At 43.6% G+C, this 18,862-nt stretch overlaps 1 protein-coding gene across 1 annotated transcript in view; it reads right to left on the bottom strand.

Annotated features, from left to right (window-relative positions):
• Nucleotides 1-18,862, bottom strand: part of FNTA (farnesyltransferase, CAAX box, subunit alpha) — a 58,537-nt gene that overhangs the window by 14,122 nt on the left and 25,553 nt on the right. The window contains exons 2-4 of the mRNA XM_068271144.1: nt 6,144-6,229; nt 5,280-5,394; nt 1,357-1,461 (exon numbers count right to left, since the gene is read on the bottom strand). Coding sequence (XP_068127245.1) covers nt 1,357-1,461; nt 5,280-5,394; nt 6,144-6,229 — 306 coding nt within the window. The remainder of the gene's footprint in view (nt 1-1,356; nt 1,462-5,279; nt 5,395-6,143; nt 6,230-18,862) is intronic.

The following is an 18,862-nucleotide window of genomic DNA, read 5'->3' as shown; positions in this document are numbered from 1 at the left end:
ATCAATCAGCAACAAAGAAATGCGTGGGCACCAGTAAAATGCACACCTCTGTGTTTAAAGGATACCCGAGGTGACATGTGACATGATGAGATAGACATGGGTATGTACAGGGCCTAGCACACAAATAACCATGCGGTGTTCCTTTTTTTCTCTGCCTGAAAGAGTTAAATATCAGGTATGTAAGTGGCTGACTCAGTCCTGACTCAGACAGGAAGTGACTACAGTGTGACCATCATGTGTCATTGAGCAAAAACAACAAAACAGTTAAAAAAAAACCACGCAGATTTAAACATAAAACAAAACTGTGGAATATCTTAAAAATACATTTTTAGAAGCAGAAAGATAGATACAATCATTTATTTCATTTGGTTATTTTCGCCTCGGGTGTCCATTAATGATTAGTTTCGAAACATTTCCAGCACATGTCACAATGTATAGCAATACATCACCCTGTCCGGGTACACCCAGCATAGAGCCCCCTCGGTCGACAATGGTTTTGCTTTAGATATGCATCCTCACAGACCATTTGTCTCCACGCCACTGAGCAGGCGCTTCCCTTAAAAGCACTTCCGGGTGTGTTCACATGCTGCCGCGCTCACATGCTGTACTACAGTTTGTTCAGGACTGCGAACCACGTGGGAAGATACATTTTTTCAGTTTTTTGTAATAAGGACTGCTCGGGCTTATATATATTTTGTCACATCATTTCCTGTCTTTATTTCACATCTTTATAGGACTTTTCTGTTGCAACCCCGAATAAATCAGATTTGTCTATTTTTGTCCCCAATGTACTGTGCAAATGGGACCCATAGATGTGGTGTGGATTAGCAGGAGAAGCCATGTGCCTGAAGGGACACAGTTACTTGATAAAACTGTTGCGGGATCCTGAAAAATATTCTCCCCACTTGCCGAGTGTGAAAGCTGCGTGTGCACGGCATCAGGAGTGAGAGAGAACCGAGATGGACAACCACTCTCGCTTTCTCTCTACTGCAGACACTCTGGGACCAGTGCGTTGCATAGCAATTGCAGACAGCTAATTAAAGACTCCTGAGCGCAGGAATGCTTGTGAGCACGAGCACTGGACGCAGAGTGTCTGCAGGAGAGATGAAGTAAGAGTGGGGGGGAGGAGCTGGAGTATATTTTTCAGGATTTCATGCTGAAGCTTTACCAAATAATGGCATTATCTCAGGCACATGGTTTCTCCTGCTTATCGACCCCGACACCACATCTATGGGCCCTAAAAAAAAGCCAAATATGATTTATCTTGTCTATGCCACTAGATCTGATAACTACTGTTCTGACAGCAACCTCAGTTTTGATAGTTGTCCTTTAAGACAAATTCAATTTAATAATTACCAGACTTGGTAATTCTTTGGCTGGTCCTCAATAATTGCAGAGATGTAGTGCATTTCTTCCCGCAGATCCTTCTTCAGTGACTGCAACAGGACTCTTCTGTAATGCCTACACAGTACAGGGGTTTATTATATACAGTATGCAAACCAAGTGGTATTAATATAGCGCCAACATCTTCCGTAGCGCTATACAACATACAAAAACATAAAATAATGGGTAGCATAGATACATGAGCAGATGAACAGTCTATACAATCAGGACAACTGACAACTGGTGACACAGATACGTACAGTAGAGTCTCCGTTATCCAGCACTGACAGGGGAAGGCTGCTGCCGGAGAAGAGTGCATTCTGGTTGCTTGAGACAATGTTAAAAAAATGGCCTAGCTAACAGTACTATACCCCACTCTATATACACAGCTTATTTGGAAAGTGATCTCAATGCACCCTCTTTTCCACATTTTCTTTGTTACAACCTTATTCCAAAATGGTTTAAATCCATTCTCTCCCCTCAGAATTCTACACACAACACCCCATAATAACAATGTGAAAAAACAAACAAACTGAGAAATCTCATGTACATAATTATTCACAGCCATTGCTCAATACTTAGTCAATGCACCTCTGGCAGAAATTACAGCCTCAAGTATTTTTGAACATGCTACAAGCTTGGCACACCTATCCTTTGCCAGTTTCACCCATTTCTCTTTGCAACACCTCTCAAGCTCCATCAGAGTGGATGGGAAGAGTCATGCACAGCCATTTTAAGATCTCTCCAGAGATGTTCAATTGGATTCAAGTCTGGGCTCTGGCTGGGCCACTCAAGAACATTCACAGCATTGTCCTGAAGCCACTCCTTTCATATCTTAGCTGTGTGCTTAGGGTCGTTGTCCTGCTTGCTTAACCTCTTGCTGACTGCTCCACGCCAATTGGCGTTAGCAGTGCGGCAGCCCCAGGACCACTCCACGCCCATTGGCGTGAACGGCCGTCTATGGGGCTAGCAGGAGATTGTGCGCAGGATGTGCGTGCATCTCCTGCTTGGGAGTCTCTGGGCAGCAATCGCCGTCTAATTACTTTCTACAGCACTGCGATCTGCAGCAGCGCTGTACTGGGGACGGGTGTCCCCCTGGGGGACTCAGAAGCGATCCACTGTGATAGGCTGAAGGGGAGGGAGTGAGGGATATAATACAAATAAAAAAATAGCACATTTTTATAAAAAAAAAATAAAGTAAATATTTACAAAACAAAAAACAAACATCTGGGGGGCGATCAGACCCCACCAATAGAGAGCTCTGATGGTGGGGAGAAAAGGGGGGGGGGGAATCACTTGTGTGCTGAGTTGTTTCGGCCCTGCAGCTTTGCCGTAAAGCTGCGGTGGCCATTTTAGTAATAAATGTCCTGGTCACTAGAGGGGGGGGGGGGGGGGGTTAACGCCCCAGTCCTCAAGTGTTAAAGGAGTGATCCAAGGTATTAAAAAAAAAAAAAAAAAAAAGGAGGAGGAAGCCCCAGGTAAGTGGATCTTTTTAAAAAAAAACAACAAAAAAAAACACCTTGGATGTATCCTTTAGATGTCATCCCAGTCTGAGTTCAAAAGCGCCTGACTAGTCTCACAGTTCCTGCCACTGAAAAACATGATGCTGCCATTGTAGGGATGGTCTTGTCCTGGTGATGATCAGTGTCTGGTTTCCTCAAAACTAGACACCTGGCATTCACACCAAAGGAGTTTAATCTTTGTTTCATCTGACCAGATAATTTTGTTTCTCATGGTCTGAAAGTCCTTCAGGTGCCTTTTGGCAAACTCCAGGCAGACTGCCATGTACCTGTCACTACCGAGTGGCTTCCGTCTGGCCACTCTACCATACAGTCCCGAGTGTTGGTTTGCTCTCTCCACACAGAACCTCCGGACCTCTGACAGAGTGACCACTGGGTTCTTGGTCACCTCGCTGACTAAGGTCTTTCTCCCCCAATCGCTCAGTTTAGATGGCTGGTGGTTTCAAACTTCTTCCACTTACAGATGGAGGTCACTGTCTTCGTTGGGACCTTCAAGGTAGCAAACATTTTTTCTGTAACCTTCCCCAGATTTGTGCTTCGAGACAATTCTGGCGGAGATCTACAGAAAATTCCTTCGACTTCATGTTTGGTTTGTGTTCTGACTTGAACGGTCAACTGTGGTACCTTATACAGATAGGTGTGTGCCTTTCCAAATCATGTCTAATCAACTGAATTTACCACAGGTGGACTCCAATTAAGCTGCAGAAACATCTCAAAGATGATCTGGGGAAACAGCATGCACCAGAGCTCAATTTTGAGCTTCATGACAATGGCTGTGAATACTTATGAACATGTGCTTTCTAATTTTTATTAAATTTACCAAAACCTCAAGTAAACATTTTTTCATGTTGTCATTATGGGGGTTGTGTATAGAATTCTGAGGAAACTCAGAACTTAACTACTTTTAACTTTTAACTACTGCGCAGTACACTCCGCACTATGTGCAAGTGATTGACAGTGACGCTTGCACAGGCCCCGTAGAGGACGACCTGGCAAGGTTGGCTTCTGCACCATCAGGGACCAGAAGCCAGCAGCTGAGAGCAGAGCTGCGTCGAGAGACATAGCGGCTGCTAGGGGCTGGAGGAAGCCCCAGTTAATTAGCTGTCATTTTTTTACCAGCTCGGATATTCCCTTTAAAAAGAGAATCTGTACTCTAAAATTCTTACAATAAAAAGCTTACCATTCTATTCATCATTTTCTCCTGGGCCCCTCTGTGCTATTTCTGCCACTCCCTGCTGCAATCCTGGCTTGTAATTGCCAGTTTTAGGCAGTTTTTACAAACAAAAGACATGGCTTCTAACCAGCTTGTGATAGGCTGAGAGGAGCGCAGTCTGTGATTCACACAGAGCTTGCAGGGGGCATGGAGAGGGTGTGCATAGCTTCTATCCTATCACAAACAGAGCAGCACATTCCTGCCTGAGTGCCTGAGCCCGACAAAGCAGTCAGAGGAAAGAAGATTAGATTATATAACAGAGATAATACAGCCACTGTGCAACTAGGAAAGGCTGCAGGGAGACAGACCACATTAGAACAGGTATAGGAACTTATAGGATAGAAGAAATAAGGCTGAACATTTTGTTTCAGAGTCTCTTTAACCCTCCTGGCGGTTTATTAAAATCCGCCAGGGGGCAGCACAGCCTTTTTAAAAAAAAAAAAAAAAATTTATATATCATGTAGCAAGACAAGGTCTCGCTACATGATAGCCGCTGCTCAGCAGCATCCCTCCAGCCCCTCCGATCGCTTCTGGCGATCAGAAGATCCCGTTCAAAGAACGGGATGTCCTGGAGGGCTTCCCCCGTCGCCATGGCGACGGGCGGGATCACGTCACCGACGTCGTGACGTCAAAGGGGACTCCGATCCACCCCTCAGCGCTGCCTGGCACTGAGTGGTCAGGCAGCGCACGGGGTCTGGGGGGGAGGGGCGGCTGCAGCAGATCGGCGGCGATCGGATTGCACACGCAGCTAGCAAAGTGCTAACTGCGTGTAGCAAAAAAAAAAAAAAAAATTATGCAAATCGGCCCAGCGGGGCCTGAGCGGTGCCTTCCGGCGGCATAGCCCGAGCTCAGCTCGGGCTTACCGCCAGGAAGGTTAAGCACAGCGGAGCCCATAAACAGCGTAAGAAGTTGGCTTTCACCACTGAGTACTGCCAGCTATTTGTGCTGGTTGGTTGAGACTGCTGGTTAGTTGAGTTCTGGATAACTGGGACTCTACTGTAGTTACTCGTGACACACAGTAATAGCATAGAGAAAGTAAAAGTAATGAATATAATCTGTGTGCTGACAATCACTATAGGACTGCTATATTGTGCACTGCTTCAGCAGCTGATGAGAATAAAGATAATTACTGCTTGTACCTGCACATTGAACTGGTCACTCACCACACCGTGTAGTTAGCAGCATTAAGTTCAATGGCATCTGCTGTCAGCTTCAAGGCTCTTTCACTCCGCTCATCTTTCTGAAGTACAGCGCGAAAATAATCATATACATCTCGAACTGAAAAACAGTGGCAATTAATCAACAACATACTGCTACACTGCATTCAGTTGTACAGTATACAGCTACATGTGCAAAATAAAATAAACACAATCTATACATATCGTGTGTGTGTGCGCGCGCGTGCGTGTGTGATCTGGGGGTCTCACGCCCACCCCCTACACAATTTGGCGGAACCAAAAGCAGCCAATCAGATTTCACCTATTCACACCAATGTGAATATTTAAATTGCTGCCATTCTTACACGGTTAATGGCAGAGGCCTCAAACCTGCTACAGTCTGTCATTGGGTGACTGGCACTCAAATTAAGAAAAGGGGCAGAGCCACAAACAGCCAATTAGATTTGTTTTATGATAAACTGCTTCCATTCTCACATTACTGATACCAAGGACCCCAAAGAAAACTTGGCCATTGAGTGTCTGGCAAGGTAAGAAAAAGTGGGCGGGCCTAACAACAACCAAATATATACACACGAGCAATGCCGGGTCTTCAGCTAGTGACATAATAAGGCAAAAAACGGGACTCTTTCACATTTTTAACAGAAATAACATTTCCTCAACCAGTGTAAAAAGTACCAGCATTATAAAAATCATTTAGGTAGACAAATACACAAAGCAAATTGTGGAGCTAAAATAGTTGTGGTAAGGCTTGATTTAACCACTATTACGTCACATCTAACATCAGAAGGGCTACATCTCAATCCAAAGCTAAGGCTTTTTACTTTTACGTCAATGAAGGCATTTACTTACATTTTTCACTATAAACAATCTGAACAACTGGGTTTGGCCCATCATCTTGAGGGACCGGAGTCACATCTGCCCACTCTTTCCTCTCTCTGTGAACATAAAAAGCATGTGATGTATTAGAATGTTATTTTTCAGATACTAGATAAGAGTTCTTTAGGGATAATCTACTGTCAGTAGCAGAAAAACAGGCAGGTGGCATGCCTCATTCACTGCCACAGCGGTTTCTCCCACTAGGAGCGAGGCAGCTTACCTGGAAAGCTCAGTGATTCACTCACTGCTCTGAATGAGCAGATACCAGGCAGCAACAAGCTGTTACCAGGTAGCAGTGAGCAGTTGTGAGTTTGAGAGGCATTTCACTGCCTATCAACAGTACGTGGAAAAGAGTGCTGAATGTAAGGAGTTCAACAGAAATTCTATGCTGGCAATAGTGAACAAACAGAATGGCCTCAATTCACTAAGCTTAACTCCTGTCTTTAATAAAGTTTCTAGAGTTATCACCATGGTGATAAGGCATGTAGTATTCAGGAAACATTTTACCTGAGGCAAACCTAAAGTTAACTCTTCTGTCTAAGTTAAGGAGAGATCTCTAAAGTTAACTCTTCAATCCTTAAAATAACTCCAGAATTCTGTATGGCCTCAATTCACTAAGATCATGCTGGAGATAAGGCAAGAGAAAACTTACCCCCACACAGTGAGAGAGTAATCTTATCTCTTCATTCCTTAAGTTACCTCCTCTGTGGTTACGATCACACGCAGTTAATTAATAGCCTGTCTTTAACTCTAAGTTGACTCTCCAATCCTTAAAATAACTCCAAAGACAGAAGAGTTAACTTAGGGTTTGCCTGAGGTAAAATGTTTCCTGAATACTACATGCCTTATCACCATGGTAACAACTCTAGAAACGTTATTAAAGACAGGAGATAAGCTTAGTGAATTGAGGCCAAAGACAGGCCGTTAACAAGAAAATTAAATAAACTGCATGTGAAAATAACTACAGGGGAGATAACTTAAGAACTGAAGTGATAAGATAACTCTCTCACTGTGAAAACTTATCTCTACACCTTATAGGGCAAGATCGATGTGTGGAGGTAGGTTTTCTCTTGCCTTATTATCTCCAGCATGATCTTAGTGAATTGAGGCCAATGACCATTATTTATTGCAGATGCTGCAATCTAAGGCCTCTTTTCCAGGGACTGTTGATAGGCAGTGAAATGCCTCAAAATCTTACAACTGCTTGCTGCTGCCTGGTAACTGCTCACTGCAGCCTGGCAACTGCTTGCTGATCACAGTTGAATAGTCCGTGGAATAGAGGCGTAAAGCCCAATTTACACTATACGATTCGATTACGATTCTATTTACGATCTGATTAAATCCGACATGTCCGATCGGGATTCGATTTGATTCAATTCGATTTGCCATTGTTTTGCAATGGCAAATCAAATTGAATCGAATCCCGATCGGACATGTCAGATTTAATCGGATCGTAAATAGAATCGTAATCGAATCGTACAAAGAACTGTATCGTGTAGATTGGGCTTAAAGGAGGATAAGAGCAGTAGATTGCCAGTGTATTTATTAAAAAGTAACTGTCAGCCACAAAATCAAAAATCAATTATTTATTTTTATCTGGTAAAAAAAAAGTAATAAGGATGCTAATCAGGCAGTCCAAAAGTTAAAATCACGATTACTTTTCCTTTTGATTAATTATCATTCCCCAGTTTACATGACTTATTTGGTACAGAGAAAATTTGGTACACAAAAGAGAAGTTGCAGGGCATGCTGGGTTGTCTTTTTTTTTTGCTTCTCTATTTCCCCTCAGACTTAACTAATGCAGCCTGATTGGCTGAAGCCTCTTTCCCTCCTGTTTTCCCCACCCACACCTCTGTTCCTCTCTAATTGGCCAACATTTCTCAGGCTGAAACAATGCACTTTCTATAGTGAAGGGCGGGCAAATCAGGCAGAGGAGACTAAGAGCAGATATTACATCAGGGCTGGCTTCAAAATAGCCACAGTAAATATGGAAACTTTCTAGAATAGTATTCTCTACTTTTCCTTTATAAAATTCACAGGAATCATAAAGTGGACAGTGCAATACATATGTTATGTAAGTAGAGCAAGTATTTATCTACTTATACATTTGTTTTTTTTCCTGAGATAATGGCCTCTATTCATAAAACGTTACCACAAGTTTATCGCTCAAAACAGCTGACTTTCCCGACCATTTAGCAAAGTATGCATTTATAAAAGCTGTTTCCGCATGAAGTTACAATTCCTCAGCACAGCGATAAATTTCCGCCTTGTGCTGTGATTTTCTAGATTTATCTAGAAAATGTAACAAAATGTCCAATCAAAGATTAGAGGAAGCGGTATGCGGACGGGAAATACCTCATCCTCGGATGTAGCGAGAAGCGTGCGGAATACATGCAAGTGAATGGAGACAGACCTCCCAAGCAGCAGAGAGAGCAGCGCATGGAGGGACTCTGCCAACTTCTGTGTTTCCGCAAGCCTACAGCGGAAAATCTCCGCACTGCTATCGCAGCTGGAAACATTTTTATGAATGACCACCCAGAAGTCTAAAATACCGATGCGGTATTTTCCCTCTACAAATTTTTTCTCCCCTAATGTTTTATGAATAGAGGCCAATATGGCTTACAGCTCCTCTTTAAAACAGGTGAAAAGACTACATCTAAAGGCTATCATTCATAAAAGTATGTTCGGTAAAAAAAATCTGGGTGGAAAAATACCGCATTTGGTATTTTAGACTTCTGTGTGCTCATTCATAAAATGTTTACAGTTGCGATTGAAGTTCGGTGATTTCCCGAACGAAGGCTGGTGGTAACATAAGAAACTGCCTGAGTTGTGTAATTTTCTCCTGCAGAGACAGCGTTACAATAAAAGAGGCATCTCCAACTTTCCTTTAGATGTGCATTTTTTTTTTTTAACTGCCTTGGTTTGCCCTGAATCTGCGCTGAATCTGTGTATAAGGCCTCTTTCACAGTGGGACGGTGCATTTGATGCGACGTTAAAGTCGCACAACGTGCCCCTAACGCAGCGCATGTAGGTTATAAAATTGGACGTTATTTTGTACTACGTTGTGTCTCTTGGTGCACCGTTTTCATCGCATACTGATGGAACGAAAACGGTGCATGCGTTACATTTAAAAAAAAAAAAAAAAAATGGTACTTATCCGTTAGCCGGGCGCATGCGGCAGGTGGCGCTAATTACTATTCCCCCTCCAGGCCGACATGAATAGTAGGGAAAGATGTAACTCAGGTGGAGTTTTTTTGCCACCTGCCGGATGCGCCCAGCTAACGGATAAGTACCAAAAACATTACTGAGCATGTGCAACACACAACGCAGCAAATGTATTGCTAAACGCACAGCATGCAGCACTTTCTAAATATTGCTACGCGTTACACACAACACAACGTGTGCACTGTGAATGTTACACAGACTTTGCATTGCTGTGCGTTAGTCTGCGTTGGAACATCTTCTAATGTGCGACTTTAACGTCGCACTGTGAAAGAGGCCTTAGTCTTTCTAAACAATTTAATTGTCAAGCCTGGAATCCACTACAAATCACAAAGCGCTATCGCAATTGCTAGCGTTCTTAGAGTTTTGTAAGCGATTTCATGAGCGTTTTCCGGCGCTTTTGGGAGAGATTTTAAAGAGAATCTGTATTGTTAAAATCGCTCAAAAGTAAACATACCAGTGCGTTAGGGGACATCTCCTATTACCCTCTGTCACAATTTCGCCGCTCCTTGCCGCATTAAAAGTGGTTAAAAACCGTTTTTAAAAGTTTGTTTGTAAACAAACAAAATGGCCACCAAAACAGGAAGTAGGTTGATGTACAGTATGTCCACACATAGAAAATACATCCATACATAAGCAGGCTGTATACAGCATTCCTTTTGAATCTCAAGAGATCATTTGTGTGTTTCTTTCCCCCATGCACTGAAGTTTCAGGCTGCTCTTTTCCTCTTGCAAACAGCGTTGCCCTTGTTTGTAATTCCTCAGTATGTGAAAGCCCAGCCAGCTCAGAGGACGATTTATCCAGCTGATTAGAGCAGCTTCTCTCTTCTCTCTTATCTAAATAACACACAGGCAGTGTGCATAGAGGGGCCAGAAAGGGTGAGTTCATAGCAGAACCACAACACTGAAGAACTTGGCAGCCTTCCAGACACAGGCCGACAAGTCTGACAGGGGAAAGATACATTGATTTATTACAGAGACTGTCATAGTAGAAAGTGCTGCAGTTAGCCAGAACACATTAGAATAGCTTTTGGAACACGTAGGATGATAAAAAACAGGATGCAATTTTTGTTACGGAGTCTCTTTAAAAAGTATAAGCCAGTGATTGTGTAGCGATTTGCGATTTTAATTCTGATTGGTCCTTTCAATGTATCAGAGTTTTATTACAGCTTGCAATCGCACTCAAATCACTATGTGTAGCGATTCACGAGTGATTTGCCAGCGCTTCAATACATTACATTTAAGTGCAGACGCTCCCAAAATGCTGCATGTCCTGCGATTGCGATTTTGGTAATCGCAATAGCTACTTTTGAATTTGTTACATTTATTTACATTGGCAGAGCGTTTAGGGAAAGTGCTAGCGATTTAAAGCATTCCCTAAATGCTCAAAAAAAAAAACAACAACAAAAAAACACTCTAGTGGGTTACAGCCCTCACAGCTTAGAAGAAGAAGAAGAGTTACACATGCAGGCTTTCTGATGTAAAAAAAACAACATATGAAAACAGGTAGCCGAGAGGTTAAAAAACACAGCCTGGGGTATTCTGGAAATTCTTTTTTTGTTCTGCTTTCACCACTGCTGCCTGGGAGATCTGTCTCCATTAACTTTGCTGTTAGCCGCACCCTTATCGCATCTTCAAAGCAAGCAAGCGTATTCTCCATCCCAATACCGCCTGCTCTAATCTTTATGAATTGACATTTAGTGACATGTGTTGAGATAATCACCACACAAGGCGTTACACTGCTTGGTAATTTGAGCTTTTCATGCGGTAACAGCTTTTATGAATTGACATTTTGCTAAGTGCTTGGTAAAGTCAGCTGTTTTCAGCATTACTGTATGCGGTAATGCTTAATGAATGATAAAAGTGTAGTAAGTGGCCAGAGCAACTAGCAGCTGAATGAAACAGTGATTCTAATAGACAGTTCTAGATGGCCAGAGACAATTTGGGCTCTATTCATAAAACATTTGTGGGGAAAAAATTCTTGGAGGGAAAATACCGCATCGGTATTTTAGACTTTTGTGTGGTAATTCATAAAAAAGTTTACACTTGCGATAATAGGTCGGGGAATTCCCGCACTAAACTAGCGGTACTGGCTGAGTTGATACATTTTCTCTGTGCAGAGACAGATAGTATAAAGGAGGCAGCCCCAGCATCCCTTTACATGTGCATTTTTTTTTTTTTTTTTTTTTAATTGCCTCTCCTTGTCCTGAATCTGCACTGAATCTGTCGAAAGGGGCATACAGACATGCGACTAAAGTCGTTGGTAACGAACGACTAACGATCGTTTATAACGACGATCGTTACAAAATAACCGCTAACGATCGTTAAGGGTAACGATCAGCGACTGAAGTCGTTGCAAACTGGAAATCCGTCCTGGCGGATTTTTTGTAACGACGATCGTTAGCAAAAGTACGTGTGTATGCTGATCGTTACAAAAACGATCGTTCGTTAAGTACCGTACATGCGCAGACAGAGAGAGAGAGACAGAGAGATGTATATAGATATATGTATATAGATATATATATATATATATATGTATATATAGATGTAGATAGATGTATATAGATAGAGATATATCTATCTATATCTCTCTCTCTCTCTGTGTGTATATATATCTGTACGCAACTTCCTCTTTCCTACTGGCCATTAACAATGACTTTCGTTCCGGGTTCATTGATCTGAATAACGTTTAGCATAATAGATGCGCTGCATCATACGTTCGTCACTTCCGCATCGTTCGTTCGGAAACGATCTGATCGTTTGCCACTTTCAACACCTCTTTACTAACGACCTTTTCATTTCTCTCCTTAATTGATCGTTCGTCGTTGCTTACGAACGATCGTTATCGCATGTCTGTACGTAGCTTAATAGTTTCTCTAAACAATCTAATTGCTGCAGCTTAGAAGAACTTCAAGAAATGTTACACATGCAGGCTTTCTGATGTGAAATTTATCCGAAAACAGGTACCCAAGGGGTTAAAAAAACAGCCTTGGTATTCCAGGATGCCTTTTTTGTTCTGCTCTCACTGCAGCTGCCTGGGATGTCTGTCCACATTAGCTTGCCTGTTATTGCTGGCTTATCTCCTTTTCTAAACAGTCGGTCTTCTCCGTTCCCATTCCGCCTGCTCTAATCTTTATGTATTAACCTTCAGTGACATGTGATCATCTCCGCACAAGGCGGTAATTTCCAGCACTGCTCAGGAATTGTAGCTTTTCATGCAGAAACAGCTTTTATGAATGGACACTTTGCTAAATGGAGGGTAAAGTCAGCTGTTTAGAGCATTACCGCATGCGGGAATGCTTTATGAATAGAGGCCTTTGTGTGTGCAGCAACACTGGGCTCTATTCACAATCATACATGCGGTAAAGTTGTTTTCACCGCAAAACAGTAATTTCCACATTTTTTCCAAAGCCACAAAAAAATTGCAGCATGTTTTCCGCATCGGGGTATACTGCGGGAAAAAAAATAATGGAAACAGGCAGAAAAAAAAATCCCCCCACCCCAAAAAAATATGTTTTTCCTGCAAAACATATCCTGCAAACACAGCACTAAAGGCTCTATAGTCCATTTAAGTCAAGCGGAAGCAAAATATATCACCAGGTATTTGTTGGGGATATAAAAATCGGTAGTAGGCAGAAATAATGCGCCCCTTTTTCACTATGAATTTCATTTTTTACGGAAAGTAATTCTTAATTACTGACTTTTGCAGACATTTTTTCTGCATTATTTGCAAACTTTTCCCGCATGCGGAAAACTTTATGAATGTCAAGATGGTCTAATTTCAGTTGGGAATTTACCACAAGTGGGTTACTACATCATTGTGAATAGAGCCCAGTGTGAGTTGAGTACTGTTTTAATACTTGAATTTTAATTAAGTGTAGGAAAGGACTGTTGGAAATTTATCCTAAGGGCTTGAACCCACAAGGTTTTTCACGATTTTTTGAGCGTTAAAGCTGGTTTCACAGTGGGACGTTACAGGCGCACGTTAGAGCAGCCTGTAACGCAGCCCACCGCATAGTAATGAAAAATCAATGGGGCTGTTCACAGTGCGGACGTTGCGCTACATTGTACAACAACAACAACAAATAACATTTGTAAAGCGCTTTTCTCCTGTGGGACTCAAAGCGCATAAGCATGGCTCCGACCATCGTGGTACAGAGGAAGAATTTTATAAATCTGGAAATGCCAGGCTAAACAGGTGGCTTTTCAGTCTGGATTTGAATAGCTCCAGGGATGGTGCTGTCTTTACTGGGTGTGGTAGGGAGTTCCAAAGAGTAGGGGCAGCATGACAGAAGGCTCTGTCTCCAGATTTTTTGAGGTGCACTCTGGGAGTGACCAAGTTTATAGAACTTGCTGATCTGAGGTTGTGAGAGGTGTGGTGCAGCTTCAGCAAGTCCTTCATGTATCCAGGGCCCAGATTGTGCAGGGATTTGAATGTCAGCAGTCCAATCTTGAAGAGTATTCTCCATTCTACTGGTAGCCAGTGCAGTGAGCGAAGGATCGGTGTAATGCGACAGTGGCGAGGCTGGTTTGTTAGCAATCTGGCAGCAGCATTCTGCACTAATTGCAAGCGACGCAGGTCTTTTTTGGGGAGGCCAGCATAAAGGGCATTGCAGTAGTCCAGCCGTGATGTGATGAAGGCGTGGACTAGGGTTTGAAGATCCTCTGGGGGAATCAGATGTTTAATCTTTGCAATGTTCTTCAGATGAAAAAAGGAAGATTTAACTACAGATGAAATTTGGTTTCTGAAACTCAATTCCCCATCGATTAGTACGCCAAGGCTGCGCACAAGGTTGGAGCCGTTTATGTCTGAATTCCCAATCCTGATTGGTGTTGCTTTAGGATAGAGCTGTTTTGATGGCAGGCACTGGCTTTGGACAAACAGGACCTCAGTTTTGTCAGCATTCAGTTTCAACCAGTTATCATTCATCCATGCCTGAAGCTCAGCTAAGCAAGAGTTTATTTTTGGGGTAGGGTCTGTTCCACCAGGTTTGAAGGACAGGTATAGCTGTGTGTCATCGGCGTAGCAGTGGTACGTCAGGCCATGTCGTTGGATAAGTGTACCGAGTGGCAACATGTAGATTGCAAACAGCAGAGGGGATAGGATTGATCCTTGTGGCACTCCGAATTGTAGAGGTGCAGGTTTGGACATTATAGGTCCTAGGCATACTCTCTGGGCTCTATTCATAAAACCTTACCGCAAGTTTTCCGCTCAAAACAGCGGATTTTCCCGTCCATTTAGCAAAGTGGGCATTCATAAAAGCTGTTCCCGCATGAAAATCTACAATCCCCCAGCAGAGCGAGAAATTTCCGCCTTCTCCAGTGTTTTTCTAGATTTATCTAGAAAAAAGTAACAAAATGTCCATTCATAAAGATTAGAGGAAGCGGTATGTGGACGGGAAATACCGCTTCCTCTGATTTTGCGGATTACATACAAGTGAATGGGACAGACCTCCCAGAGAGAGCAGTGCACGGAGGGACTCTGCCGGCTGAAGTGTTTCCGCATGCCTTCCGACAGCTTACCGCCAGCTTTCAGCGGGAGATCTCCGCTCTTGCATCGCAGCTTTCAAGATTTCTTTGAATGACCACCCAGAAGTGTAAAATACCGCTGCGGTATTTTCCCTCCAGGAGTTTTCTCGCAACAACTTTTTTATGAATAGAGCCCTCTGTGTTCTGTCAGTCAGGAATGATCTGAACCACTGGAGGACTGATCCACTGATGCCACAGTACTCCTGCAGTCTGTTAAGCAGGATTTCATGGTCAACTGTATCAAAAGCAGCTGAGAGATCCAGCAGGATTAGGATGGAGCATTCCCCTCTGTCCCTTGCCATGAGCAGATCATTGCAGACTTGAATGAGGGCTGTTTCACAGCTGTGGTGTTTCTTAAAGCCAGATTGTAGAGGGTCCAGGATGTTGTTTACTGACAGCCTGGTTTCAAGTTGCAGATAGACAGCCTTTTCAATAACTTTACCTAAGAAGGGGAGGTTGGAGACAGGTCTGTAGCTGCTCATAGCATCTGGATCCGTGGAAGGTTTTTTAAGAAGGGGCTTGATGATTCCTTCTTTTAGAGAGGTAGGAAACCTCCCTGCTTGCAGAGAGCAATTTACTATTTTGTGAAATGCTGGACCAAGCAGGTCAGGACATTTCAGCATATGTTTAGTTGGTCCATTGTAACGCTGCGTCACAAGACAACGTACTGCATGCAGTACTTTGGACGCGGCTGAGCCGCGTTAGACTGCTTGCACATGCTCAGTAATGTTGGGGAGGAGCGGAGAGCGGCCAGGCACATGGCTAATTAATATGCACTGCACGTTATGACGTGCAGTGTTTACTTCCTGGAGCAGCCGTTCTGTGCGGCGATTGGCCGGCGGGACCACGTGATGCCGCATGCGCACAAGAGTGCGCATCACGGCATCACTGACGCCAGAGTGAGCTGCACAACGCGGCTCACTCTGACGTCCAGATCTAGCACCACCAGGCGTTCCGTTAGGGGGACGTTATGCGACCTTAACGCCCCCTCTAACGCAACGTCCTGGTGTGAAATTAGCCTTAGGGAGCGTTTGAAAACGCTAGCATTTTGTAAAAATGGTCAGCTAATGTAAATGGATGGGGCAACTTCCACTGGAGCGATTGCGATTAGAAAAAAAAAAAAAAAATTACAAACGCAGGACATGCAGCATTTTGGGAGCTTTAGCGCTTCAATGTTAAGTATGTAATCGCGGGCGTAATCGCTCATCAAAACCTGCACTGAGCGATTTTGCAAGCATTTTGAAGTTACTGCACACTAACAAAATTAAAATGAATTGAAAGGACCAATCAGACTTTAAAACGCTAATCGCTACACAACTGGCAAATTGATACACTTTTAAAAAGCGCTCCCTAAAACGCTCATGAAATCGTTTACAAACTGCTCATACAAAACGCTAGCAATTGCGATTAGCGATAGCGTTTTGTAGTGGGTTCCAGGCCTCAGACCTCTTTCACACAGGGGACTGCTATTCCTGTGCACTGGCTGAGGGCTTGTTAGCGCTCATTACGAGTGGTGAAGAGGTGGCCCCCATGGATCACACCTAAACGTGGCCGTGCTCAGGTGTAAAATCTTGTGCTTTTCTGCCGCTGGTAACACCTCTGCATGTCAATCAATGACACACATGGGGTTACAAATGCTGACATTCGGCTGCATGAAATTGCAGCTAAAAGGCACTTGTGAGCAGCAGCTTGGAGGCGTAACCAACCAACTGACTAGGCCTTGTTCACATAAATGTGGGGTGATTTTGAAAGCGCTTTTAGGCCAGAAACTCACTAGGAGTGATTTTATGAGCGTTTTGCAATTTGAAAACTCTTGCTAATGTAATGCAAAGGGTGTGATCCCACTTGAGTGATTTGATTTTATAAAAATCCCCCATAGCATTGCATTAGCAACAGCTTTTTCAAATCACTAGCGATTAGAAATCGCTCCTAGTGGGTTTCTGGCCTTACAAGCGTTTTCAGAGCAATATCGGCTTAGAAAAATCGCTTTTGTGGAGCGATTGATTTTTCACTTCCTGGCGGCAGCAACGCTGATTGGCCAATCATTTACCAATTTTACCACCATCATTTAGGCCTCGTTCACATTGCGTTCCGTTTGCTTTAGAGTTTACCGGTTTTTGCAGAGTTTTTTTTCCCTCCTTGAAGGTGTGTACCAGGCTTAAACTGAAGAGTTTAACCTCCTTTGCGGTAATGACGAGCTCAGCTCGTCCGTTACTGCCGGAGGGCACCACTCAGGCCCTGGTGGGCTGATTTTCATCTTTTTTTTTTTTTAAAACATGCAGCTAGCACTTTGCTAGCTGCATGTCTAACCTGATCCCCGCCGCCTATGCTCTGCTACCCGCCGCGTTAGAGGGCCCCCCCCCAGGACCCCGTGCGCAGCCTGGCCAATCAGTGCCAGGCAGCGCTGAGGGGTGGATCGGGACTCCCGATTACGTCACGATCGTCGCCATGGCGACGGGGGAAGCCCTAAAGGAGGTCCGGTTCAGAACGGGATTTCCTTATGGGAAGACGCGCCGGCAGCAATCAGAAGGGTGGGAGGGATGCGGAAGGGAGGGGGGAAAAAAAAAAAAAAAATCACTAGGCTAGCTACATGATAGAAAAGAAAAAAAAAAAAATAGTGCTGCGCATCCACTCTGGCACTTTTAATAGAACGCCAGGGTGGTTAAAGGAGTCAGCGATCAACAACAATAAAAGCTCCCCCGGACTTTCTCCAGTCCCTTGCAGCTGATCTGTCCCATGCCGAAAGTTCCGCTCGCAGCCACCAGCCCGGGGTCCCCAGCGGTGCAAAGACCGACCTCGAGCGCTGGTCCTCAACAATCCTCCAGTCTCCCGCCATGGCTCAGTTTCGCTTTCTTCACTCACCGTTCATTGCGCCTGGGTGGCTCTGGCTGCGCGCGTCCTCGTTCACTCTCCCACTGCCGGGAGCGGCCCCTGCACTGGGAGGGTGAGCAAGGCCAGGGCTGCACAGGCGTGGCTGACACAGAAACTGTGCCGCAGCGGGGGACCTGAAGATCGTTGAAGATCGGTGCGGGCACAGGGAGACAGATGCCCCAGGTAAGTGAAACTCCAACACCCCCCGCCCCCCCCCCCCATATATGCTTGGCTTCTGTGTCTGGCATGGGCTGAAGAAGGAATTCACAGCAAATTACAACGAACAAACTCACTACATGGGTTCTGCTACCTAATGTATAAGCAACTCCATATGGCAACTTCTTGGAGGAAAAAAAAGTCTATTCTAAAAAACACACAAAAGGTGCACCAATATTATGCAAGCAACAACATTTATGCTCAATAAGGGCTTTTTTTCCTCTCAGAGCTGAATCGCAAATCGCTAGTGATTTTTAAATCGCTAGGGTTGCTACTTTTTCATAGAAATCATGAGAAGGATTTATAGTGATTCGATTAGCAAATTCCAATAACTTTCTAGAGCAATTTTAAGAAGGATAATGCAATGCAAATGGAAAAAAAAAAAAAAAAAAAAAAAAAAAAAAAAAAATCGCAATCGCATAACAAAATTTATGCAAAATTGCAATTGCTGGCATTTATGATTGTGATTGCTAGTGGAAAAGGGCCCTTACAGATGTTAACCTGGATCACTGTGTACTCAGTCTTCCTTATCTGAATACCGGTACTTTTTTCTGTGGTTCTCCGGGCCCATTCACACTAGAAGCGCTTTTCTGAGCGCTTTGCGATTGATTAGTAGTTTTTAAAATTGCCCCCATTCACTTTCATCAAAATCGTGCTAAGAATCGCAGATATAAAAAAAAAAAAAAAAAAAAAAATAATTAATTCGCTGAGATTTTTGCATACATTTTTTACTGCGATTTTAATGAAAGTGAATGGGAGCGATTTTAACTACTTAAGGACCAAGCTGATTTAAATTCTACGCCCTGTATTGGTGGTTACCTGGCTGGCAGGGCTTACATTTCAATCAACCACAG

This window comes from Hyperolius riggenbachi, chromosome 1 (genome assembly GCF_040937935.1).
Source record: "Hyperolius riggenbachi isolate aHypRig1 chromosome 1, aHypRig1.pri, whole genome shotgun sequence".
NCBI classification, from domain to species: domain Eukaryota; kingdom Metazoa; phylum Chordata; class Amphibia; order Anura; family Hyperoliidae; genus Hyperolius; species Hyperolius riggenbachi.
Note: the sequence above shows the minus strand (reverse complement) of the source record. Positions and strands in the feature narration are given on the sequence as shown.